Source organism: Mobula birostris, chromosome 2 (genome assembly GCF_030028105.1).
Source record: "Mobula birostris isolate sMobBir1 chromosome 2, sMobBir1.hap1, whole genome shotgun sequence".
Lineage (NCBI taxonomy): Eukaryota > Metazoa > Chordata > Chondrichthyes > Myliobatiformes > Myliobatidae > Mobula > Mobula birostris.
In genome coordinates, this window is record NC_092371.1 from 144,197,767 (window position 1) to 144,224,178 (window position 26,412).

At 40.7% G+C, this 26,412-nt stretch overlaps 1 protein-coding gene across 1 annotated transcript; it reads left to right on the top strand.

Moving 5' to 3' along the window:
- Positions 1-25,677, top strand: gjb7 (gap junction protein beta 7). Its single transcript, XM_072277942.1, has 2 exons — positions 1-109; positions 21,673-25,677. The coding sequence occupies exon 2, from the start codon at positions 21,708-21,710 to the stop codon at positions 22,455-22,457; it is 750 nt and encodes a 249-aa protein (XP_072134043.1). The 5' UTR covers positions 1-109; positions 21,673-21,707; the 3' UTR covers positions 22,458-25,677.
- Positions 25,678-26,412: the final 735 nt, after the last annotated feature.

The window sequence follows — 26,412 nt, forward strand, 5'->3', positions numbered from 1 at the left end:
TTGTAAATAATTCCAGTTCTTTTTTACATATATAATTCTTCATTTCAGATTGCTGGATATACATTTGTTGGAGAGGGAAACTGGAGAAGACTGAATCAACTGTTTCAAGGTAAATCCTATGATTTAATTTGTGTTTAAATACAAAAGAGTAGTCAGTAGGAACTCGGAACATGAAAGAAAACACATGCTGCAATATTTTTATCATGTTCAAATAAAGGAAGGGGAATGAACTTACCCTTCCTAAATTAATGTATTTTCTCAATAAATCAAAAACAATTGGCAGAAATTACATCAAATTTTGTACTTAATTATAAGAGAAGCAGAAGTTCTTTTTAAAACAACAGTATATTTGAGATTTCATAAAATGTTTCATGGCCAACGTTCTGCAGAATGTTGATAACTGCAGAAAAATAATCTGGATTAGAAGTGTTCATATATAAACCATAGTCTTGTGCAGCAATCCTCAAACTAAATTATTCCAGGGATATTGTGAGTGGGAAGTCGGCAGCACCCGGATGCATTCACTCTCCATTTCAACTCTGAATTAAGCTCGGAGTATTTTGAAAGAGGTGTCTGGTATCAGACTCATGGAAGTCAGTAAAGTGTAAAGTTTCCAATCTAGTTTTTTCCACTTGTTGCCTAATTCTAGAATATGGTTCTGTAAGTAGTCAGCACGACAGGCCAAGGATTGTGTTCATGTTTTCCACGTCGACAAGTTCTAGAATATGTCAGCACAACAGCCTATGGCTAGGTTTAGTGTTTTGATCTTAACACCATCCGGTATAGTCAGTTGGTTACATTGCCATCACAGCTGCTTTCTCCAGCGTAATACTGCTCTTGCTCGATGTCTATGCGTACATCTTTTTTTCTCAGACTAGGAGCAAGAAGCTCAGTAGATTACCCTCCATTGAGGCCTTATCAATTTTAATATTCTATTCAACAAACTCAGAATAAAGTGGAGATCATATTGTTGACCTTCATGACTATTTACAATAACTTGAAGCTACTTTAATCAAAGCAAAATATGTGTGTGTGTGGAAGGAATTACTTTGGGTGGCATGTTTTGAGGTAATCTTGCACTTAATAAGGAGGCAGGTTTGTCCTAACTTTCTCATTTGCTTATTTATTATCATTATTTATTTTATCTCTCTTTCTTTGTACAGTTTGTTTGTCCATCCTGTTGGGTGTGATCGTTCATTGATTCTATTTTGTTTCTTGTATTTATTGTGAATGCCCACATAAAATGAATCTCAGGGTTGTGTATGGTGGCATTTATGTACTTTAATAATAAATTTACTTTGAGCTTTCCTCCAGAGTTATAAGGATAATTTCTATAGATTAGGTGCACATTCCCAACATCAGCTGGGGGGGGATATATTTTTAGTATCTACCCAATAGAACCCACTAGTAATGAATCCCTATGGAATAATAATAATTTGTTGCTACCTCATTGAATTTGTGGCAAGTGTGTGGGAGAGATACGAGACAGTAGGTAAAGCATAGCGTAGCTGTTCTAAGATGATCTGATCTTGTGGTCCTACAGAGATTTGAGCCACATCCTATGAAATTCACCAGGGTGTGGCCTCCTGTGTATCAGTGCCCCCAGGGTGGCCTCCTGTATATCGATGAGACCCGACGTAGATTGGAAGACTGCTTTGCTGAGCACCTACGCTCTGTCTGCCAGAAGAAGTGGGATCTCCCAATGGTCACCCATTTTAATTCCACTTCCCATTCCTATTCCAATATGTCAATCCATAGCCTCCTTTACTGTTGCGATGAGGCCACGCTCAGGCTGGAGGAACAACATCTTATATTCCATCTGGGTAGCCGCCAACATCAATGTCTGAACTTCCGGTAATGCAAGCCCCCCCCCCCCCACTTCACCATTCCCCATCCCCTTTTCCCTCTCTCACCTTATCTCCTTGCCTGCCCATTACCTCCCTCTGGTGCTCATCTCCCTTTTTCTTTCTGACTTGGCCTTTTGTCTTCCATTAGGCTCCCACTTCTCCAGTCCTGTATCTTTTTTACCAATCAACTTTCCAGCTCTTTACTTCACACCCCCTCCCAGTTTCACCTCTCTCCTTCCCCTCCTCCACCTTTTACACCTACTCAACCTATTTCCTCCAGTCCCACTGAAGGGTCTTGTCCTGAAATGTCAACTGTACTCTTTTCTACAGATCCTACCTGGCTTGCTGAGCTCCTCCAGCATTGTGTGTGTGTTGCTTGGATTTCCAGCAACTGCAGATTTTCTCTTGTTTGTGATAGGATTGTTCACAAGCAGCCTAGTGTTTGTCACATCACTTTGAATGCAAATTGCAATTATGCTTACACTATCTCACCAGATACATGCAGCAAGGTCCGATGTATAGGAAACTACTCTTCATTGTAGTGTTCTCCAGCAATTACTCACTTTCAGACAATATCTTACTTTCCCATCAGTTGCTTGCTAGTCTTTGAGAGCCTACTTTCAGATTTTCCATGGCAAGTGAAGTTGATCATATTATACACTCGGGTGTGCATTCAGTTTCTTTGTGTAGGGCCCCTCTCTTAAATTTTCCTTCTTGATTTTATCTGTTAAGTAAATTAATCCTAAAATGCCCATTCTCTCTCTAAGTCAAACTGAGTTCACTCCCCCTTAATGAGGAGATGGAGTTTGCAGGTACTGGAGCCTGAATATTAGATATCCTGTTTAGTCATTTGATATTCAAAGTAGTGTGCAGCAGAAAGCTGACAGTTAAATTATCCACAGTAGGCCCAAGAGCCATGGCTATACAACAGGATTGTGTTAGTTACTGTTTGACAAATTGTGTTCTTTATTTTAAAGTACAAAGTTCGAAGTAAATTTACTATTAAATTATGTATGTTACCATATACAACCCTGAGATTCACTTTCTAGTGGGCATATTCAATAAATTCAATAACTATATAACTATGATAGAATCAATGAAAAACTACACCAACTGGGTGTACAACCAACATGAAAAAAACAACAAATTGTGCTAGTACCAAAAATATATATAAATAAATAAATATTGAAAACATGAGATAAGAGTGAGTCCATGGGCTGTGGGAACATTTCAGTGATGGGGCAAGTGAAGTTATAAAGTCAAAAAGTCATAGCAAAGTCATAGTCAAAAAGTACAGCGCAGAAACAGGTCTTTTGGCCCAGCTAGTCTATGCCCACCCATATAAACTGCCTACTCCCATCGACCTGCACTGGACCATAACCCTCCAGATCCCTACTAGCCATGTACTTATTCAAACTTGCTTTAAATGTTGAAATTGAGTTTGCAAGCTCTACTTGTACTGGCAGCTCGCTCCACACTCTCATGACCCTCTGAGTGAAGTATCCCCTCATGTTCTCCTTAAACTTTTCACCTTTTCACCCATGACCTCTAGTTCTAGTCCCACCCAATCTCAGTGGAAAAATTCTGCTTGAGTTTACCTTATTCATACCCCTCATAATTTTGTATACCTCCATCAAATCTCCCCTCAATCTTCTACATTCCAAGGCATAAAGTCCTAGCCTTATTCAATCGTCTTGGGCACGTGGCCAAGTGGTAGTTCATCTAGTGATCTGAAGGTCGCTAGTTCGAGCCTCAGCTGTGGCAGCATGTTTGCGTCCTTGTGCAAAGCACTTAACCACACATTGCTCTAGTGTCTGTGTGAGGAGTGGCACCCCACACAGACTTTCAATCTGTGCCTTGTAAGGCATGAAAATGCCCGACGCAGGCCGCTCATGGTCTGAGTCGACGTTCCCTCACTCCTTATTCAATCTTTCCATATAACTTAGGTCCTCCAGTCCCAGCAACATCCTTGTAAATTTTCTTTGTACTCATTCAACCTTATTTACATCTGTCCTTTAGGTAGATGACTAAAACTGCATACAATACTCCAAATTAGGCCTTTTAATGACTTACACAAGTTCAACATAACATCCTATCTCCTGTACTAAATACTTCGATTTATGAAGGCCAATGTGCCAAAAGCTTTCTTTTTGATCCTATCTACCTGTGATGCCACTTTCAATGAATTTTGGACCTGTACTCCCAGATCCATTGTTCTGCAGCCATCCTCATTGTCCTACTGTTCACTGTGTAAGACCTATCCCGGATGGTTCAACTAAAGTGTAACACCTCGCACTTCTCTGCATTAAATTCCATCTGCCATTTTTCAATCCATTTTTCAAGCTGGTCCAGATTCAGTTTTAAGCTCTGATAGTCTTCCTTGCTGTCCACTGCACCCCCAATCTTGGTATCATTTGCAAATTTGCTGATCCAATTAACTACATTGTTATCCAAATCATTGATATAGATGACAAACAACAATGAACACAGCTCCAATCTCTGTGCACTCCAGTAGTCACAAGCCTCCTGTCAGAGAGGCAACCATCTATTACCACTCTCTGGCTTCTCCCACTAAGCCAATGTCTAATCCAATTTACAACCTCATCTTGAAGTTGAGAGAAGTTATCCCCTTTGGTTCAACAGCCTGATGGTTGAGGGGTAATGACTGTTCCTGAACCTGGTGGTGTGAGTCCTGAGGCTCCTGTACCTTCTTCCTGATGGCAGCAATGAGAAGAGAACATGATTTGGGTAGTGGGAGTCTCTGATGATGGATGCTACTTTCCTGTGACAATGCTCTGTGTAGATCTGCTCAGTGGGGAGAGCTTTATCCATGATGGACTGGGCCGTTTCCATTCACTTTTGTAGGATTTTCCATTCAAGAGTATTGATTTTTCCATACCAGGCTGTGAAACAACCTGTCAATAATCTCTCATCATTTCTATGTGCTGCAGTGATAAATACTCTTTAAAATGCTGAAAGGACACATTGATGCAGTTGGCATACTCTTGATTAATCATGACTATAGAGTTGGCACTTCTCAGTTTAAACATGCACCAGATTGAGCTTATTAAATATATTTATCAAGGTCTGTTTGATAACAATAATTAAATGTATATTTCACTCACAAAGTGACTTGATATTACCCCCACAGATTTAGGAAAACATGGAGGGATCTGGAAAATGAGGAAAAAGAAATGGTTATGATAGAAAACTTATCAAGTACCTACTTAAACAGCTGTGTAAATGCAAAATACTGCAGATGCTGGAAATCTGAAATAAAAACATAAAGTGCAGGAAAATCTCAGCATTTCAGGCAACACCAGTGGAAAGAGAGTCAGAGGAAATATTTCAAAATCAATGACCTGAAGCATTAATTCTGTGGACTGTGACTGATCCACTGAGTATTTTGAGCATATTTTGTTTTCATAACTTGTGGTGCAGTCAAATCTCAACAGCTGTTGTTTGGGGACTTTCTTCCTAGAGCACTCAACCCTGGCTCCAAACCATTAATGGGAACCTGCCCTGTGTACAACTTCCACTGAACTTTTCTGTCAGACTCAGTGCGTGCTGGCACTCTAATAACTTATTTCTCCTGGGTTGCTGGCCGCAGTGTTTGGTAGATAAACCGGTTTTCCAGACCATCACCGAGAGTCGGGGTAACCTCACCTACTGGAATATTTGCCTATTGTTATCACATTAGCCACATTAGCCAACATCATATCATGAACTACAGTTCTAATGCAAAATTCAAATATTTCTCCTTGCAAATAATGAAATAGAAAAGCTAGACATTGTTTCCAGAGTTTGCTAAAGAAGACAATCATTACAATTACATAGGGCATTACTGAGATTTCATCTGGAATATTTTGTGTAGGTTTGGTTTCAATACTTAAGGAAGAATGCACTTGCAACTTTGGGGCTGCACAAGGTTCAATGGATTAATTCCTGGGATTGGGGGAGAGAGTGGTGGTGGTAGTAGTAGGGCAATGGAATTCCCAGTGAGGAGACATGAAGCAGACTGAGCCTACATGTTAAGTCTAGAAGAAGGAGAGGTGATCTTATTGAAACATTCACAGTTCTAAAGGGGCATACCAGATTAAGTGCAGTGATAGCATTTTCCCTGGCTGGGTTAAGAAGAATAACCCAGAAGAATTAGTTGGATACAGAGTATCAAACTAAAAAGTTAGTTATTTAGCACAGTAAGAAGCAACTGCATCATCCTGAACATGGTCAGTCCATAGAAAGCTCTACTCAGGAGTATGATGCATGTTCTCAAGTCATAGAGCCATACAATCATACAGTACAGAAACAGGGCCTTCAGCCTACCTGGTTCCTGCTGACCACAGTATCCTCACTGCTAGTCCCAAGGTTCTGTCATGAGAGACAAAGAGTGATATGTTTTTAAATATTGAAGGAATCAAAGGATGTGGAGTTACTTGAGTAACAAGATGGTGAGGCAAAAGATTAGCCTTAAATGACTCAGTTGACATGAAGAATCTTACGGAGTCCTCCTCCTCTTATTTTCTAAGGAACAGAATTAGTTCATTTGGCCCATTGAGTCTGCTCTGCCATTTGATCATGACTGATTTATTTTTGCTCTCAACTAATGAAAACACTTTCCCACTAATGGAAACATCTTCACGGTCACACTGTCTAGGTCTTTCAATATTCGGTAGGCTTCAATGAAATCCCCCCTCATTCTTCCAAACTCCACCAAATAAAGGCCCAGGGCCACCAAATGCACTTCATACATTAACTTTTTCATTCTCGGGATAATTCTTGTAAACCTCCTCTGGACCCTCTCCAATGCCAACACGCCTTTCTTAGATATGGGCCCCAAAACTATTCACAATACTCCACTTCTGTCTGACCAGTGACTTACAAAAGCCTCACCATTACATCCTTGTTCTTATATTCCAGTCTTCTCAAAGTGAGGACTTATATGTTCTTCAAGAATCGCTTGAGTCATATCACTGCTGTAATTAAGTAGGGAACTTGAGACCTTCCTCAGACTAACAATGAATAAGCAGGAATTTTTCCTGTTCATGCATCAATCTTATTAAAATTATGACAACAGCAGGTAAGGGTGGGGGGAGTAACTCTAGTTCAAATTCCACCATTGCATCTAATCTCCTGCCTGATGACAGCCAAGAGCACACATCCTGTGATTCTGAGCCAAGTCAATTTTTATAATGTTTAAAAGACAATTGAGGCCATTTCAGTCTATAACTGTTTCAAGATCAGGTACCAGAAGTTAAAATGGGATATTTGGGTTTAATACTCCATGTCATCAAATAAAATAAGAGCAGTACAGGTAGAAGACAGATAAAGAAAAACCAATAACTACTTGTAGAGGAAGAAAAGCATTACTAACTAGAAAGCTCCTTCAAAAGGCTAGTCTAGGCACATTGAGATTTGTACAATTCCTTCATTCTGTGAGGTTAGATTTAAGGAATTTATTGCACAGTATCTCTCTCTCTTTCTCAAACACACACACACACAGATACAGGCATGCACAAGCAATATCAAACATGTAAACATGCATATGAGGCACAGCCAAGGATTAATATGCATGTATACACTTTCTGCAAGTTAGATACCATTATGAAGGAGAAGTTATTCGGTAGTCATTGAGAAAAAATTATTTGAATTAAGCACAGCTCCAATGCCATATACAAGTTAGCTGACAACACCACTGTTGCTGGCCAAATCAAAGGTGGTGATGAATCATCATTTAGGCGAAAGACTGAAAACCTAGCTGAGTTGTGCCACAACAGTAACTTCTCACTCAATGTCAGCAAGACCAAGTAGCTGATTTTTGACTATAGGAGGAGGAAACCAGAGGTCCATGAGCCAGTTCTCATCAGGGGATCAGAGGTAGAGAGGATCAGCAACTTAAAAGTCCTTAGTGTTAACATTTCACAGTATCTATTATGGGCAAGGCAATAAAGTGAAATTATGAGGAAAGCACCTCTACATTTGCAAAGATTCGGCATGAAATCTAAAACTTTAACAAACTTCTATAGTTGTAGATAAAGGTGGAGAGTACATTGACTGGTTGCATCACTGCCTGGTATGGAAACACTAAAGCCTTTCAATAGAAAATCCAACATAAAGTAATGGATAAGGCCCAGTCCATCACACGTAAAGCTCTCCCCACCATTGAGCATACCTACACAGAGCATTGTCACAGGAAAGCAGCAAACATCAAGGACCAACACCACCCAGGCCATGCTCTTTTCACACTGCTGCCATCAAGAAGAAGGTACTTGAGCCACACAACCAGGTTCAGGAACTGTTATTACCCCTCAACCATCAGGCTCTTGAACCACTGGGTATAACTTCACTCAACTTCACCCACCCCATCACTGATCTTTTCCCAGAACCTATAGATTCATTTTCAAGATCTCTTCATCTCATGTTCCTGATATTTATTGCTTATTTATTTATTCTTACTCTTTCTTTTGTATTTGTACAGCTTGTTGTCTGTTATTTGTCCATCTTGTTGGGTGCAGCCTTTCATTGATTCTGGTATTTTTCTTGGAATTACTGTGTATGCCTGCAAGAAAATGAATCTCATGGTTGCATATGGTGACGTCTACAGTATGGATAATAAATTTACTTTGAACTCTATGAAATCCTTTTGCACTGTTCAATTCAAATTTAAACTGGTCTCATTCGTTGCTTGGTACAAGCTAATTATTTTTGCTGCTGGGTTGTGTGTAAGAATTAAAATTATGAAGAGAATGTAATTGAATGTGAAACCAATGCCTGCTAATCCTCATTACAGCAATTATATGAAACTGGATCTTTCATGACGCATCATAAAGTGACAAGCTTGTGAACTGAATTCCCAGCCCTGCTCCTAAGTGCATCCACCTTAACGAGAAACACAAATTGTTTCTATTTATTTCTTTTTCTCTGTGCTCACGGTATTGCTCAGTGCTCATCACCGCAACATGCTCAGAACTAAAGTATGAAGTTTGTTAATCTATGCAGCAATCTCAGGGCAATAGACTATATTAGGATAAAGCACGGTGTGCTTCACAGACATAAAACTTCGAATGGAGTCCAATTACTTAATTTTCAACAATAATGACAAACTTACATTTCAGAATTATCAATATTTGTCAAGGAACTTCACAGATTTTTATCAATGACCTGACCCCCACCCACGCAAAGCAGTATTAAAATTCAAATCAGAAAATGCTTGAAATATATGAGTCAGTCTATGACCTGACATACCAACTCTGTTTCTGTTTCATTGAAGTTGTCTGCACTGCTTAAATTTTCCAGAATTTTTTCCCTTTGATTTTAGGTTTCCAGCTTCTGAGTTTTTTGTTTGCTAAGGCAGTATTGAGACGACTGGCTAAAAGCTTGACAAAGAAGTTGGTTTTAAAGGATTTCCTAACTGAGAAAAATGCAGAAAAGACCTGGAGAGGTTCAGGGTGGAGTTTACCATGTTGAATATTACTGATTGCTAATGGCAGTGTAATAAAATCTGGAGATACGCAAGACCCAGAAGTGAAGGAGCTCAAATAGCTTGTGGACTTTAGGGTTGGTGCCACCCACAGTTATAGACAAGGACTGAGAAAGCGTTTGGACAGCAGAATTTTGAGGACTAGATCAGAATGAGAATCGTATTTAATATCACTGAATTATATGATATGAAATCTGTTGTTTTATAGCAGTAGTACAGGGCAGAGACATAACATTCATTTCCTGTACTTTGTCTCTGATGGTAGTAATGAGAAGAGGACATGTCCTGGATGGCGAGGGTGTTGAGCAATGGATGACACCTTCTTGTGGCGCAACCTCTGAATATATCCTTGGTAGGGGGAGGCGTGTGCCTTTAGTAAAGATATTAGACTAGAATTTGCACGCATGTCAGGAAATGCAAGATATCTGTGCTTACATGTGGAGAGTCCTGTGCCTGTTGGCAGTGGGTCACCACCAGTTTCTTAACCACACACAGACCAAGGGCTTCTGAGGTTGGAGCAGTCTTCAGGATTTTGAAATCTGCTCAAACTTGATGCATCAATTTAGATATGGTGACTTTAATGGAAGAAAATGATTGAGTGATTAGGTAAATGTTAGTATCTTAGACATTTTTGGTTGAGTTAATTGAACATTAAGAATGTTTTAAGGTATTTTAATTTTTGTAACTTGTTTTTGCAGAAAAGCAATTTTTAAAATAACTTACAGATTGATTCATTTATGACAGTTTTTGAATGTCTTGGTACATTTTTGAATGACAACATTCAAAAACTTTTGCCATGTTAAATTTGAAGGGCACTAACTCAGTGGGCTGTCAAAATTTTGTTAGGCCGTTTCACAAGTGGAAATTGTTCTGGGCCCTCAAGTGACAAGATTTACAGGTGGGTGACAAAAGAACCTGCAGGTGCTGGTACTTGGAGCAATGTACAGAATGCTGAAAGAACTCGGGCGTCAAGCAGCACCCATAGTGGCAGATCCCAGAAGATTGTGAAGCCTCCTCTACACTGGTGAAACCAAGAATAGACCAGGTGACCATTTTGTAGAACAATGACCATCTCAAGCTTCCAGTTGCATGTCATTTTAACTCTCCTTCATACTCCCATAATGACCTTTGCCCTTGGCCTTCTCCATTGCTACAGAAAGGTTAACTGTGAACTGGAAGAATGACATCTCATATTCTAGTTGGATAGAATACAACCCAATTTTATGAACATTGAATTCTCCAGTTTTAGGTAACCCAGTTGCCTGATGCCCTTCTCCCACATCTGTCCATCTAGGTTTCTTCTCTCTTTGTTCACCTTCCCCTCCCCCTCCTGGGTCAATCTGCATATTCCTCACCACCACATCTGGTTCCAGTTTTCACCTACCAGCCTCTGCCCCACTCTTGCAATCTTCCCTCTTTGCTCTCAGTCCCAAGGAAGGGTGTTGACCATAAACTGTCAACATACACCTTTTACCTCCAGGGATGCTGCCACACCTTCTGAACTCTTCCAGCATTTTGCTTTTTTTTCACTTGTGGAAGGCTTTGCTGCTGAGCTTGGAGCTAGCTTTGTTTATGAAGTTCCTGTTAAGATGTCTACATAACGCAAGCATGGAGTTAGCAAAGGTTGGGTGAGATCAAGAAGGTGTCTGCTAATGATTAAATCTAGCTATAGTCTTGCATATTGTTAAAGCTTTGGCACAAAGGACTTGAACATTAAATGCATTGGTGCAGCAGCTCAATGCATTCTTTCTAAAATTTAGTTGCCTGTTTTTAATGAGTGCTGCAAGATTTAAAAACAATGCAATTCTTTCAATGCAATATAATAGGCACACAGCACAGAAATAGGCCCTTTGGTTCAACTTGTCCATGCTGACCAAGATTTTCACTAGGCTAGTACCATTTGCTTGTTTGGCCCATTTTCCTTTAAACCTTTCCTATCTATCCAAATTGCCCTTTAAAAGTTGTTAATTCGACATGTATAATGCAGGGAAGTACAAACCCCATTTCCAGAAAAGTTGGGATATTTTCCAAAATGCAATAAAAACAAAAATCTGTGATATGTTAATTCACATGAACCTTTATTTAACTGACAAAAGTACAAAGAAAAGATTTTCAATAGTTTTACTGACCAACTTAATTGTATTTTGTAAATATACACAAATTTTGAATTTGATGGCTGCAACACACTCAACAAAAGTTGGGAGAGGCATGTTTACCATTGTGTTACATCACCCTTCCTTTTAATAACACTTTTTAATCGTTTTGGAACTGAGGATACTAATTGTAGTAGATTTGCAATTGGAAATTTTGTCCATTCTTGCTTGATATAAGACTTCAGCTGCTCAACAGTCCGTGGTCTCCGTTGTCTGATTCTCCTCTTCATGATGCACCATACATCTTCAATAGGAGATAGATCTGGACTGGCAGCAGGCCAGTCAAGCACACGCACTATGTGTCTACAAAGCCACACTGTTGTAGCTCATGCAGAATGTGGTCTGGCATTGTCCTGCTGAAATAAGCATGAATGTCCTGGGAAGAGTCGTCACCTTGATGGCAACATATGTCTCTCTAAAATCCTAATATACGCCTCAGAGTCAATGGTACCTTCACATACATGCAACTCACCCATGCCGTGGGCACTGATGCACCCCCATACCATCACAGATGCTGGCTTTTGCACCTTTCGCTGATAACAATCTGGATGGTCGTTTTCATCTTTGGCATGGAGAACTCGATGGCCATTTTTTCCAAAAACTAGCTGAAATGTGGTCTCATCTGACCACAGCACATGGTTCCACAGTCTTTTGGTCCATCTGAGATGAGCTCAGGCCCAGAGAACTCGCCGGCGTTTCTGCATAGAGTTGATGTATGGCTTCCTCCTTGCGTAATACAGTTTCAAGTTGCACTTCTGGATGCGGGGACGTACTGTGTTGAGTGACAGTGGTTTTCTGAAGTACTCCCGAGCCTAGGTGGCTATAATTGTCACAGTAGCATGACGGTTTCTTAGGCAGTGCTGCCTGAGAGCTCGAAGATCAAGCGCATTCAACAGTAGTTTCCGACCTTGCCCTTTACGCACTGAGGTGTCTCTGAATTCTCTGAATCTTTTCACAATATTATGTACAGTAGATGTTGAAAGACCTAAATTCTCTGCAATCTTCCGCTGAGAAATGTTCCTTTTGAACTGACTAACAATTCTCTCACGAATTTTGGCACAAAGGGGTGAGCCACGACCCGTCCTTGCTTGCAAAGACTGAGCCTTTGATGGACGCTACTTTTATACCCAGTCATGATACCTCACCTCCTACCAATTGGCCTGCTTAATGTGGAGTCTTCCAAACTGGTGTTACTTGAATATTCTGTGCACTTTTCAATCCTATTTTAACTCTGTCCCAACTTTTGTTGAGTGTGTTGCAGCCATCAAATTCTAAATTTGTGTATATTTACAAAATACAATTAATTTGGTCAGTAAAACTATTGATAATCTTTTCTTTGTACTTTTGTCAGTTAAATAAAGGTTCACGTGAATTAACATATCACAGATTTTTGTTTTTATTGCATTTTGAAAAATATCCCAACTTTTCTGGAAATGGGGTTTGTAGTAAGCTGGGGAAACAGAAATTCTGAGGGAAAATGTAATAACTGCTCTAGGTCTCTGTAACCAAGCTTGAGTAGACAAAATTAATCACATACTATATGTGTGTTTAGCCTTGAGGGGATCTACAGTAATTTGAGTAATTCAGTGAAAGCCAGTAGAGACGTGACACAGAACTGCCAGCTCAGTTAGTTGGAATCTGAAATAAGTAGCAGCAAAAGAAACCCACACTCTTAAATACATATTACAATGGTAACTCATACATATGAATGATGCAAGGAAAGTTGAGGAGGTATTATCAGAGAAGGTAAATTCTCTCCATTAAAATACTCCTTTTATAATGTATCTTTTCACTCCACTTGGGCTTCTTTCATACTAACTAATAAGGAATTCCAGTGTTTTGCAGGCTCCAAAATTAGTTCAGTTACATCTTCAGAATCAATGTTAGAATCAGCTTTATTAATAGTAATATACTGCATGTTGTGAAAATTGTTGTTCTGCAGCAAAGGCACAGTGCAGGACATGGATTGTAAATAGTTGAAAAGATTTTCAGGCATACTTCATTGAGAATTAAAGTTGACGGGACGGGGTTGAACAGTGTTGTAACTTGTAGAGTTTGTTCCACTTGTGACCACATGGGATTCCTCTGAGTGCTCTGGTTTTGTGTGGATTAGGAAGTTAACTGGCCAGTGTAAACTGCTCCTACTGTGCGTTTGGGCAATAGAATGTGGAAAGAATTGATGGGAATGTGGGGAGAATATGCTAAATGGAAAATTGGTGTTGGAATGTGATTGTACCATTAGCTAGCATAGACTCAGTGGGCAGAATGGCACCTTTCTATGTCATATGGAAACAACTTTGGAAAATCAATGGATCAGGAGAGAAAATAAATTATGTATAAAGCCTGAACTGCAACAAATAAACAAATCCTTCTCTGCATGACCAAACTTCTGTTTTACATTAGTGAAAGAGGGCCAACTCATGATATAAAGTACCACCAGATTTGTAGCAAATGTGGAATGTCATGAAATAGTTTAATACATTTCTCAGGGTGTTAGGTTTAACAGACAATATCATATTGGGTATTTGATACATCTTAATCATAGAGTCATTGTGTCATAGAGCATGGAAATAGCTCCTTCAGTCCATGATGGCCAAGATGTCATCAAAGCTTGTCCCATTTTCCCATATTTGATCCAGATCCCTCTAAACCTTTCTATCCATGTGCGTGTCCACTTACCCTTTAAATGTTGTTAATGTGCCTCACTCAACCACTTCCTCTGGCAGCTCACTCCATACACAGAACACCTTCTTGATGAAAAAGTTGGCCATCCAGTTCCTATTAAATCTCTCCTCTCTCATCTTCTTCTGCCATGGGATATACTCGATAGGGCAGAGGGAGTGGAGAAAAGCTTGTCAAATGGACTGTAATATAATGTGTGAGAATGTGAGGTTCTGCACATCAGCAGGAGGAATCAGATGGAAGAAGCTTGCATATAACTAGAGCACAGAGGAATCTGGGTGTTCTTGTGCATGAAAGATGAAAGGCTAGCAGCTAGATTTAGCAAGTAGTTTGAAAGATAAGTGGCATAGAGCGGGGGACACAGCTCATCACATCATGGAAACCACCCTCCCCTCCATGTCTGTACTTCTTGTTGCCTCAGTAAAGCAGCCAAGACCACACCCACCCACACGGACATTCTCTCTTCTCCCAGCTTCCATCAAGCAGAAGATACAAAAGCCTAAAAGCACATACCACAGGTTCAATGACAGCTTGTACCCCACTGTTATGAGACCATTGAATGGTTTCCTGGTATAATAAGATGGACTCTTGACCTTATAAATGACCTTATTATGATCTTGCACACTTTCTCTGTAGCTGTTAAACTTTATTCTGCATTCTGTTTTTGTCTTACATTGTACTACCTCAATGCACTATGTCATGATTTGATCTGTATGAACAGCATGCAAGACAAACTTTTCACTGCCTATTAGTCCATACGACAATAATAAAAGAATTCCAATTATTGCTCAATGATTGGAGTTTAGACATAGAGATGTATTGCAACAGTTGAAGGGGTGTTGGACAGACCACATCTGGACCATTGTGAACTGTTTCGGTCACATTGGCACTTACTAACCCTCCCACAATGCACTGGGAGACCATGATCTGCTAGCATGGTTAGGCAGCTGGAGCTTTTCTGAGAGAGGCACTTGGCGATTTATGGGCGAGGCCACAGGATTTGGGTGGCACGGGTGGGTGGGGGGTGTGTGTGTGTGTGGGGTGCAGGGGTGGTAGGTAATAGAGGAGGTGTTCAATAATTTGGCCTGGAGACTGTGAGTGGTGGCTGTCAGTGAGAGGAATCAACAGAGAAAGGAAATGGGAAGCTCAGAACGTGTCTCTTTGTCCACCTATGTGAGTGTATTCACAGCTTTTTCTCCAATTGTCCTGGATATCCTTGATGTTAGATGAAGTCGTTGCTCTGCCAAGACCGCGTGGTAATTGATATGCAAAAGCCACTGCACAGTGGAAGGTATGATATATAGGCATTTCCAGTCTTCAGAACCCAAGAGGAAACAACCCATCTCTGACAACAATGGTTTACGTAAGAAGACAGACTTGTTGCGCCACGTTTTTCTAACTGAGATCTCACTTGTTAACTTTTTGGATTATAGTACATTTTATTAGAAGGAGGAGCTGAAGGTCACCCCATGGTGCTGTTAGGTAAGAAATTCCAGGAATTAGACCAAGTGATGACGAAGGATTGGTGATATCTTTCCAAGTGAAGATTGAATGTGACTTTTAAGGGAAGCTGCAGGCAGTGGAGTTCCCCTGCACTCACTGCTCTCATGGTTCCTGATGGTAGAGATTATAGGCTTGAGAAATTCAGACACTGTGCACTGGTGGTGCGCAGAATGGATATTTAGGATGGTTGTTAGGTTGTCAATCAAATAGGCTGCTTTGTTGTGAATGGTTTTGGGTTTCTTGTGAGTTGTTGGCACAGCATTCACCTAAACAAGTGGAGTGTAATCTATCATATTCCACACTTATAGATGGTGAAAAGACCCTGGGTATCAGAACGTGAATACCCAGCCTCGAACTCACACATATGACCACAGTATTGACATAGCTGGTCCAGTTGAGTTCCTGGTTAATGGTGGCTACCAACAACTTGATGGTGATGGACTTGATAATCACAGATTAATTTCAAAACAACTGCATACTGACTTGCTGCATCATGTATATGTTTCAGTAATTTAATTATGGATAGTGATAGGGTGAACAAAGAAGATATTTGATGAAATGAAAATTAAATTATTATGTAGAGGAATATGATATGGGTATCTATATAGTCAAGTGAATGGACACTATAACAATTTGGGACATTTTATTCTGATAATAGTTCTCACTTTTCAATCCTGTTTGATTGATTCTTGTGAAGCCTGGTTTCATAAGTGAATCATTGAGTGAGCTTGGAGAAACTTACTGCATTAATATCAATAAAAGTCCTTTTTAATACATTAAAGAGCAGATTGAGAGTAACTACATACACCTGGAGGCATCTTACATCAATAGTTAGATGCAGCATTGAGATTGAGAAAATTGCTGAATTGAGATAAATCAAAACCTGCTGTCCCCAACCCAATTCACACCAAACTACTTTTTGCCAATCATTACTTGCTGACCTGCACTAATTTATAAAAATGGATTTATAAGATTTCAAGAATGGAATACTTATGTAACCCAGGGATTGTCTGCATATGAAAATCTGAAATAGCACTGTTAGAGTCAAATATACCATAGAACCATAGAACCATAGAAACTACAGCACAGAAACAGGCCCTTTGGCCCTTCTTGGCTGTGCCGAACCATTTTCTGCCTAGTCCCACTGACCTGCACACGGACCATATCCCTCCATACACCTCCCATCCATGGATCTGTCCAATTTATTCTTAAATGTTAAAAAAGAACCCGCATTTACCACCTCGTCTGGCAGCTCATTCCATACTCCCACCACTCTCTGTGTGAGGAAGCCCCCCCTAATGTTCCCTTTAAACTTTCCCCCCCCCACCCTTAACCCATGTCCTCTGTTTTTTTTCTCCCTTTGCCTCAGTGGAAAAAGCCTGCTTGCATTCACTCTATCTATACCCATCATAATTTTACATACCTCTATCAAATCTCCCCTCATTCTTCTACGCTCCAGGAAATAATGTCCTATCTTATTCAACCTTTCTCTGTAACTGAGTTTCTCAAGTCCCGGCAACATCCTTGTAAACCTTCTCTGCATTCTTTCAACCTTATTTATATCCTTCCTGTTTGCTGACCAGAACTGAGCACAATACTCCAGATTCGGCCTCACCAATGCCTTATACAACCTCATCATAACATTCCAGCTCTTATACTCAATACTACGATTAATAAAGGCCAATGTACCAAAAGCTCTCTTTACGACCCTATCTACCTGTGACGACACTTTTAGGGAATTTTGTATCTGTATTCCCAGATCCCTCTGTTCCACTGCACTCTTCAGTGCCTTACCATTAACCTTGTATGTTCTACATTGGTTTGTCCTTCCAACGTGAAATACCTCACACTTGTCAGTATTAAACTCCATCTGCCATTTTTCAGCCCATTTTTCCAGCTGGTCCAAGTCCCTCTGCAGGCTCTGAAAACCTTCCTCACTGTCTACTACACCTCCAATCTTTGTATCATCAGCAAACTTGCTGATCCAATTTACCACATTATCATCCAGATCATTGATATAGATGACAAATAACAATGGACCCAGCACTGATCCCTGTGGCACACCACTAGTCACAGGCCTCCACTCAGAGAAGCAATTTTCTACCACCACTCTCTGGCTTCTTCCATCGAGCCAATGTCCAATCCAATTTACCACCTCTCCATGTATACCTAGCGACTGAATTTTCCTAACTAACCTCCCATGCGGGACCTTGTCAAAGGCCTTACTGAAGTCCATGTAGACAATATCCACTGCCCTCCCTTCATCCACTTTCCTGGTAACCTCCTCGAAAAACTCCAACAGATTGGTCAAACATGACCTACCACGCACAAAGCCATGTTGACTCTCCCTAATAAGCCCCTGTCTATCCAAATGCTTGTAGATTCTGTCTCTTAGTACTCCCTCCAATAACTTACCTACTACTGACGTTAAATTCACTGGCCTATAATTTCCCGGATTACTTTTCGATCCTTTTTTAAACAACGGAACAACATGAGCCACTCTCCAATCCTCCGGCTCTTCACCCGTAGACAGCGACATTTTAAATATTTCTGCCAGGGCCCCCGCAATTTCAACACTAGTCTCCTTCAAGGTCCGAGGGAACACCCTGTCAGGTCCCGGGGATTTATCCACTTTAATTTTCCTCAAGACAGCAAGCACCTCCTCCTTTTCAATCTGTACAGTTTCCATGGTCTCACTACTTGATTCCCTCAATTCCATAGATTTCATGCCAGCTTCCTTAGTAAATACAGACGCAAAAAACCTATTTAAGATCTCCCCCATTTCCTTTGGTTCTGCACAAAGCTGACCACTCTGATCTTCAAGAGGACCAATTTTATCCCTTACAATCCTTTTGCTCTTAATATACTTGTAAAAGCTCTCTGGATTATCCTTCACTTTGACTGCCAAGGCAACCTCATGTCTTCTTTTTGCCCTCCTGATTTCTTTCTTAAGTATATTCTTGCACTTCTTATACTCCTCAAGCACCTGATTTACTCCCTGTTTCCTATACATTTCATACAACTCCCTCTTCTTCTTTATCAGAGTTGCAATATCCCTTGAGAACCAAGGTTCCTTATTCCTATTCAATTTGCCTTTAATCCTGACAGGAACATACAAACTCTGCACTCTCAAAATTTCCCCTTTGAAGGCTTCCCACCTACCAATCACATCTTTGCCAGAGAACAACCTGTCCCAATCCACGCTTTTTAGATCCTTTCTCATTTTTTCAAATTTGGCCTTCTTCCAGTTCAGAACCTCAACCCTAGGACCAGATCTATCCTTGTCCATGATCAAATTGAAACTAATAGCGTTATGATCACTGGAAACAAAGTGCTCCCCTACACAGACTTCCGTCACTTGCCCTAATTCGTTTCCTAACAGGAGATCCAATATTGCATCCCCTCTAGTTGGTCCCTCTATATACTGATTTAGAAAACTTTCCTGAACACATTTTACAAACTCTAAACCATCTAGACCCCTAACAGTATGAGAGTCCCAATCAATGTATGGAAAATTAAAATCCCCTACCACCACAACTTTATGTTTCCTGCAGTTGTCTGCTATCTCTCTGCAGATTTGCTCTTCCAAGTCTCGTTGACTATTGGGTGATCTGTAATACAATCCCATTAATGTGGCCATACCTTTCCTGTTTCTCAGCTCCACCCATAACGACTCAGTAGACAAGCCCTCTAATCTGTGCTGCCTGAGCACTGCTGTAATATTTTCCCTAACAAGCAATGCTACTCCCCCACCTTTCATTCCTCTGCCTCGATCACATCTGAAATATCGGAACCCTGGAATATTAAGCTGCTAGTCCTGCCCCTCCTGTAGCCAAGTTTCACTAATTCCACGTGTCAATCCACGCCCTCAACTCATCCGCCTTCCCCGCAATACTCCTAGCATTGAAATATATACACCTCAGAAGATTTTTACCACCACTCACAACCTTTCTATCAGCAGATTTGCTTAAACTTTCAACATCATTTATTTTCACCCCAGCCACACTGTCAGCTCTGGCACTCTGGTTCCCATCCCCCTGCAAATCTAGTTTAAAGCCTCCCCAATAGCACTAACAAACCTCCCTGAAAGGATATTGGTCCCTCTGTGGTTCAAGTGTAACCCGTCTCTCTTGTACAGGTCCCACCTGCCCCAGAAGAGGTCCCAATGATCCTGAAATCTGAAACCCTGCTCCCTACACCAGTTCCTCAGCCACTTGTTCCTCCTCCAGAGCATCCTATTCCTACCCTCACTGGCACCTAGCACAGGTAGCAATCCTGAGATTACCACCCTGGAGGTCCTGCTTTTCAACTTCCTACCAAGCTCTCTATACTCACTGTCCAGGACCTCTTCACTCTTCCTTGCTATGTCATTGGTGCCTATGTGCACCACGACATCTGGCTGGTCACCCTCCCACTTCAGAATGTCATGCAATCGATCAGAGACATCCTTGACCCTGGCACCTGGGAGGCAACAAACCATCCTGGATTCTCTATCACGACCACAGAACCTCCTGTCTGCACCTCTAACTATCGAGTCCCCTATCACTACCGCTCTCCTCTTTTCCCCCCTCCCTTCTGCACTGCAGAGCCAGACTCAGTGCCAGAGATCCGACTACTGCAGCTAGTCCCAGATAAGTCATCCCCCCCAACAGTATCCAATGTGGTATACTTGTTGCTGAGGGGAATGGCCACAGGGGAACCCTGCTCTGCCTGCCCTTTCCTCTTCCCTCGCCTGACAGTGACCCAATTTCCTGTCCTCTGCTCCTTTGGCGTAACTACTTCCTTGTAGCTACGAGCTATAATCTCCTGAATGATCTGCAGGTCATCCAGCTCCTGCTCCAGTTCCGTAACACGGTTTGTCAGGAGCTGCAGCTGGATGCACTTCTTGCAGGTGTCGTTGTCAGGGACACCGGAGGGCTCCCTGACTTCCCACATCCTGCAAGAGGAGCATTCCAACATCCTGCCTGGCATTCTCTCTACGCTAGACAATCTGAACAAAATACTTACTGGAACCTACCCTGGCCTGTGCCTATTCTCGCCGAAGCCTGTTTGAGCCAAAGCCGTCCCACTCTGACTCAGTCCACTCCGACGATGGCCGCTGTATATGGTCGTCTGCTTTTTAAACCTTGGCGCGCTACGTCATGCGCCTGCGCAGTGCAGACCCTTCTCCCCGAGCAGTTCTTTAAAAAAAAACGACTTTTTCGACCCGAAATTCTTCCGCTCACTTCTTCAGCTACTTGCTTCGACTGAAACAAGAACTGCTGAAATTTTCCCTTTTTAAACCTTGGCGCGCTACGTCACGCGCCTGCGCAGTGCAGACCCTTCTCCCCGAGCAGTTCTTTAAAAAAAATACCACGGAAAGGGAAAGGGGGAATGGAGGGAGCAGGAAGCACCAGACAGACATTCTGTAATGATCAATAAACCATATTGTTTTGTAATCAAATGACCTCTCCTGGTGTCTCAGGGCTGGGTGTGTCTGCACCAGGCCACTCTCCACCCCGGCAGTCCTTCCCTGCCACTCCTCCCACAGCACTCCACCCTCGCCATCCTCAACACCCTTCACTCCCACCGGATTTATAAACTCACTTTCTGCTACATGTTGATAAATACAGTACTGTGCAAAAGTCATAGGCACCCTATTTGCTGATGACTTTTGCACAGTACAGTACTGTATGATGGGAAGTAAGGTGTGAAGGAATGCATATCACAGAGAGTGGTGAATCTGTGGAATTCTCTGGCACAGGAAACAGTTGAGGCCAGTTCATTGGCTATATTTAAGAGGGAGTTAGATATGGCCCTTGTGGCTAAAGGGATCAGGGGGTATGGAAGGAAGGCTGGTACAGGGTTCTGAGTTGGATGATCAGCCATGGTCATACTGAATGGCAGTGCAGGCTCGAAGGGCCGAATGGCCTACTCCTGCACCTATTTTCTATGTTTCTATGTTTAGTTCCCAGAGTATTTTTATTTCAATAAAGTGTGTAGTTAATCTTTGAATTGCTTTTTCCAGTTTCTACAGATCCTTCATCAAGCAACTGAGGAACCATGAGCTGGAGTTTGCTGCAAGATGTTTTGAGTGGGGTGAATCAGTACTCCACGGTAGTTGGAAGAATTTGGCTGAGTGTTGTATTCATATTCCGGGTCCTAGTCTACGTAGTGGCAGCAGAACGAGTCTGGAGTGACGATCAGAAGGACTTCACCTGCAACACAGAGCAACCCGGCTGTGAGAATGTGTGTTTTGACTATTTCTTCCCCGTGTCACATGCAAGGCTGTGGGCTCTGCAACTGATCATGGTTTCTACCCCTTCCCTTATGGTTGTCATGCATGTGGGTTACAGAGAGCGCCGGGAAAAGAAGCTCCATAAGAAACTGTACAAAAACAAAGGGGACTTAGGTGGGGGTCTCTGGTGGACTTATTTCTTTAGCCTGGTGTTCAAGACCATTGTTGAGCTCGGCTCGTTGTTAATTTTTCACTGGATGTTTCACGGTTTCTCGGTTCCCCGCCTTTTGAAATGTGAGGTTGCACCCTGCCCCAACACAGTGGATTGTTTTGTCGGTCGGCCAACGGAGAAGACAATCTTCCTGTACTGCATGGCTGTCTCTTCTTCACTGTGCGTCCTGCTGAATGTCTGTGAGATGAGTTACTTGGTGGTCAAGCACTTCAGGGATACCTGGGAGAGGAGGTCTTGCAAGAAAGAACCCAGGCTCAATTGCAAATGTGAGTCAGGATATTGTAATATGAAAACATTCAGGAATGGCACCGTGAAGTCTGCTCCAAGTATTCACACAATGTGAAACCAGAAAACGTATCAAAAGGGGCAATCGTTTCCTGCTAACATAAACTGTTTTGAGGAATATTAGACATATGCTTTCATATAAAGTGAACATGAACTAAAGATGCATTGCAGAACCTTTGGAGAAATATTCCTTGTTTAAGTGCTATGTTTTCCTCCAGAAGCAGGGGGAAGGAGAACATCACCTTCATCATGGTTCAATTATAGCAAAATGTCACCATAATAGAGTAGATTATTAATCACACCTACTAATATTCTTTTTTTCCTTTAGCCTATTTATAAATAATGCAAACATATCGATAAACAGAATACACAAAGTTCCAAACCTGAATTATGAAATCAAACTTGTATTTAGTAACTATTAAGATGATTACACAGCTGAGAAAGGCAATTTCAGGGATTCTAGACCATCTCACAGTCATTTATTGATATCAGCCATGCAAAGTAATTGAGTAAACCATATGAATGACAAATTTTCCATTTGCATGCTTAGCATGCACACCAACCCCTAATTAAGTCTGCTACACCACATCCAGCTGTGTTCAGGTCCACATCGTTATTCAACGAGCAGCTCTGAGAGATGCCTATTTATAGAATGTTTAGCCCTATCAAAGGCTCGCATTGTGATTTTAAAAATAAGGGAGGACAGGTGAATAATAGATGTATAAAATAAATACGCCTACGAAAGGATTTACATCAACATCATTTATGCCTTTGTGTATGAGATATCATGCAGAGCACACACTTCAAAAATTTGAGTGCTGTGCCAGTGAAATAGATACAGTGGGAAGTGCAATTCTCTTCCAGCTGTGCATGAATTTACCTTTCATCATTCAACCAACAGCTGAATAAGCTTCCCTACTGAGCATCCTGCCCACACAGGCAAGGGAAGACCTTGAACTTTGACCCATGCTGATTTTACCCATTTCAAAAAGGGCTTAAAATGCAAAGAGCTGGGAGTATCTCAAATGTCCATGTCCAATGACTCCTAATTGGAAGTTGAGCACTCAGGTGCTGAGTGAAGATAAAATTCGTCTTGCCTGCGGCACTCCCTGCGGGCAAAGAGCCTGCTGTCAATCACAGCCCAGGCTAATCGCGCTCAGCCATGACTTGATAGCTGACCTCCCTCCTCCCAACCCTTGAATTTTGATGTGAATTATAATCACATTCAATACATAAGCAGTTTCTTCAGGAGAAAAGAGAAAAAAAGGTATATAAGGCCAATGTAAAACCAAAATAAATGAATGTTATAAATAATTATGTCAGATACCGGGAAATGCCTCAGGTCAATTAGTTGCTATAATGAGTAAGACTGGTTAGTGTTTTAATGCATAAAATCCATTATCAAAACACTCCATATCTACTCACGAGAAGGAGAGAAATGTTCCAATTATAGAGAGCTGTTTTTTTCCACACACATAAATAAGTTTCAAGCATCCCCACACTATTGGCTCTTAGTGTCCTGCAAAGATCCACAATGGCCACCTTTCATTCTTCACCAAACCGCTGGCCCTAATCAACTTTATGCAAAAACACAAAGGGTCACTATCCACATGTATATGACACTCAGCTCGACCTTAATATTAGCACTTTGCCTCTTGCTTCTGCCCTTAAGCTGTCAAAATGCTTATGCCATATCAAATAATAGATAGGCAGAAAACTCTTCTAACTAAAGACAAGGAAGTCCAACACTAGCCTTGACCCATTTGCTTCCACAAATGTTGTTTGATCTATGTAGTTCTTCCAGCAGTTTGTCTTTGATCCAGATTCTAGTATCTGCAAACTCATGTGTTTCCAAATCAAAACCACTGTCTTCACTCCCTGTCATAAACTTGGTTCCAGAGCTACCAAATCTATCTTTCTATCTGTCAACTGTCTCAAACATAACCAACTTAATTGCCTTTATCTTTAGTCATTGATAACACTTCTGAGAAATGCATTGGAATATCTTACTCCGTTTGAGATGCCTAACAAATGCAAGTTCACTGAAACATATAATGATTATCATTTGTGAGGTCATTTATTTTACGTCCATATGAGAACAACACGGGCTCCCTGCAAATTTATTTGAATGCTACAAATTAACCCAGCATTGCATCAAAGACTCTAAATGCCTGCTGCATAAAATGAATTTCCCTCATTTATGATCCAACAAACATGGCAATTAGTTATGTACATTTATTCTAGTGGACAACAATAAACAAGAAATTTCTTCCACATACTTAATCTGAAGATAAAATACGCTGATTCATGAACATGTTGATAAATCGGTTCCATTGATCTTTTATGCCCAGTGGAAAATTTTGCAAAGTATTCACCATCATCATCATTATGAGCCTTGTCATATGACGGAGGTGACCATGATTATTCTTGGCAAACTTTTCTATATACTGTAAGTGATTTGCCATTGCCTTCTCCTGGGCAGTGTCTTTAAAAGATGGGTGACCCCGGCCATTATCAATACTCCTCAGAGATTGTCTGCCTGGCATCAGTGGTGACATAACCAGGACGTGATATGTACCAGCAGCTCATACGATCATCCAACACCTGGTCCCATGGCTATATGTGACCCTGATCGGGAGGCTAAGCAGGTGCTACACCATGCCCAAAGGTGTCCTGTAGGCTAAGCCTCCTTTGGTAGAGAGGTATCTCCTCTCCACTAACAAAAATATTTTAAAAATTGAATAAGTAATGAGATGGGTTATTAAAATGTTTATTTTACTATGTGATAGTTTGTGTAAATCATGGAATGTGTTTGAACACCACTCATAGGCTAGTGGACTTTCATCTGTTTCAAATTATGTTCAGTGGAGTAATTATATTATGTTGCCTCTTCTTTCACTACAACATTTCTTGTAGTTATTTTCCACTTTCATGACTTCAAAGCTGCAAGTTACACTTCTTTCAAGAGGGCATTAAGAATCACCTATATGATGCAAGGTTGGTCGCAAAATAGGCCATTTCAACGTTAGTCATCTCCTTGAGATTTTACTTCAGTCTGGAGTACAGTACTTCATGGTCGCTCATCTGAGGTAAAAGTCAACAAATGAACAAGCTTGAATTATTCACAATCTACCATGATGGGATTTCATCACAACTGCTAGGATAGTACAGATGTTAAACTACTGTAACTGAGATATCACTAGTCATTAATTTAGATTTGTAACTGCGAGACTCACTTTAATAATTTACAGTTTACTGTTCTACCTAAAATGACAATTTCTGTGGTTTTCAATGGCAATTTAGTTTTAATATTTTATCCAATTGTGCATCATGATTATATATAGACATATAGAGAGATATGTATAGATATATATATAGAAATAGATATGTATAGAGAGATACATATGTGTGTATAGTGTGTATTAGTGTGTGTGTGTGTGTATATATATATATACGTGTGTGTGTGTGTGTGTGTGTGTGTGTGTATATATATATATACACACATACACACACACACACACACACATATATATATATATATATATATATATATACACACACACTTCTGTTTTGTAATACACTTAATCTGACAGATATTGCCTTGAAGAAATTAAAAATATGGGCTTTGATCCATCTTTCACTATGTACCTACTAATTTTAAATAGGGTTGTTGTATTGACAAGATATGATGAGACTTGTAACATACACAATTGTATTTAAGGATGAAAATAACCTGTTTGAAATAATACAATTTTATTTAATGATTCCAGGATTAGTTCTAGAAATACACAATTCAATATGTGCATTTGGAAACATATTAGAGTTTTCTATTGTTCTGACAAAAATTAGACATTTTGTTCAGTTTTGATTTTGTAAATGAATATGAGCAGTTTAGAAAACACCAATTACTGCACCAGTTTGAATGAAAGCTTACAAATCTGGATGAATAAAATAAAAACACTATAGAATGACTGATTTTTTAAAAATAGAGGTATTAAAAATACAGAAATCAT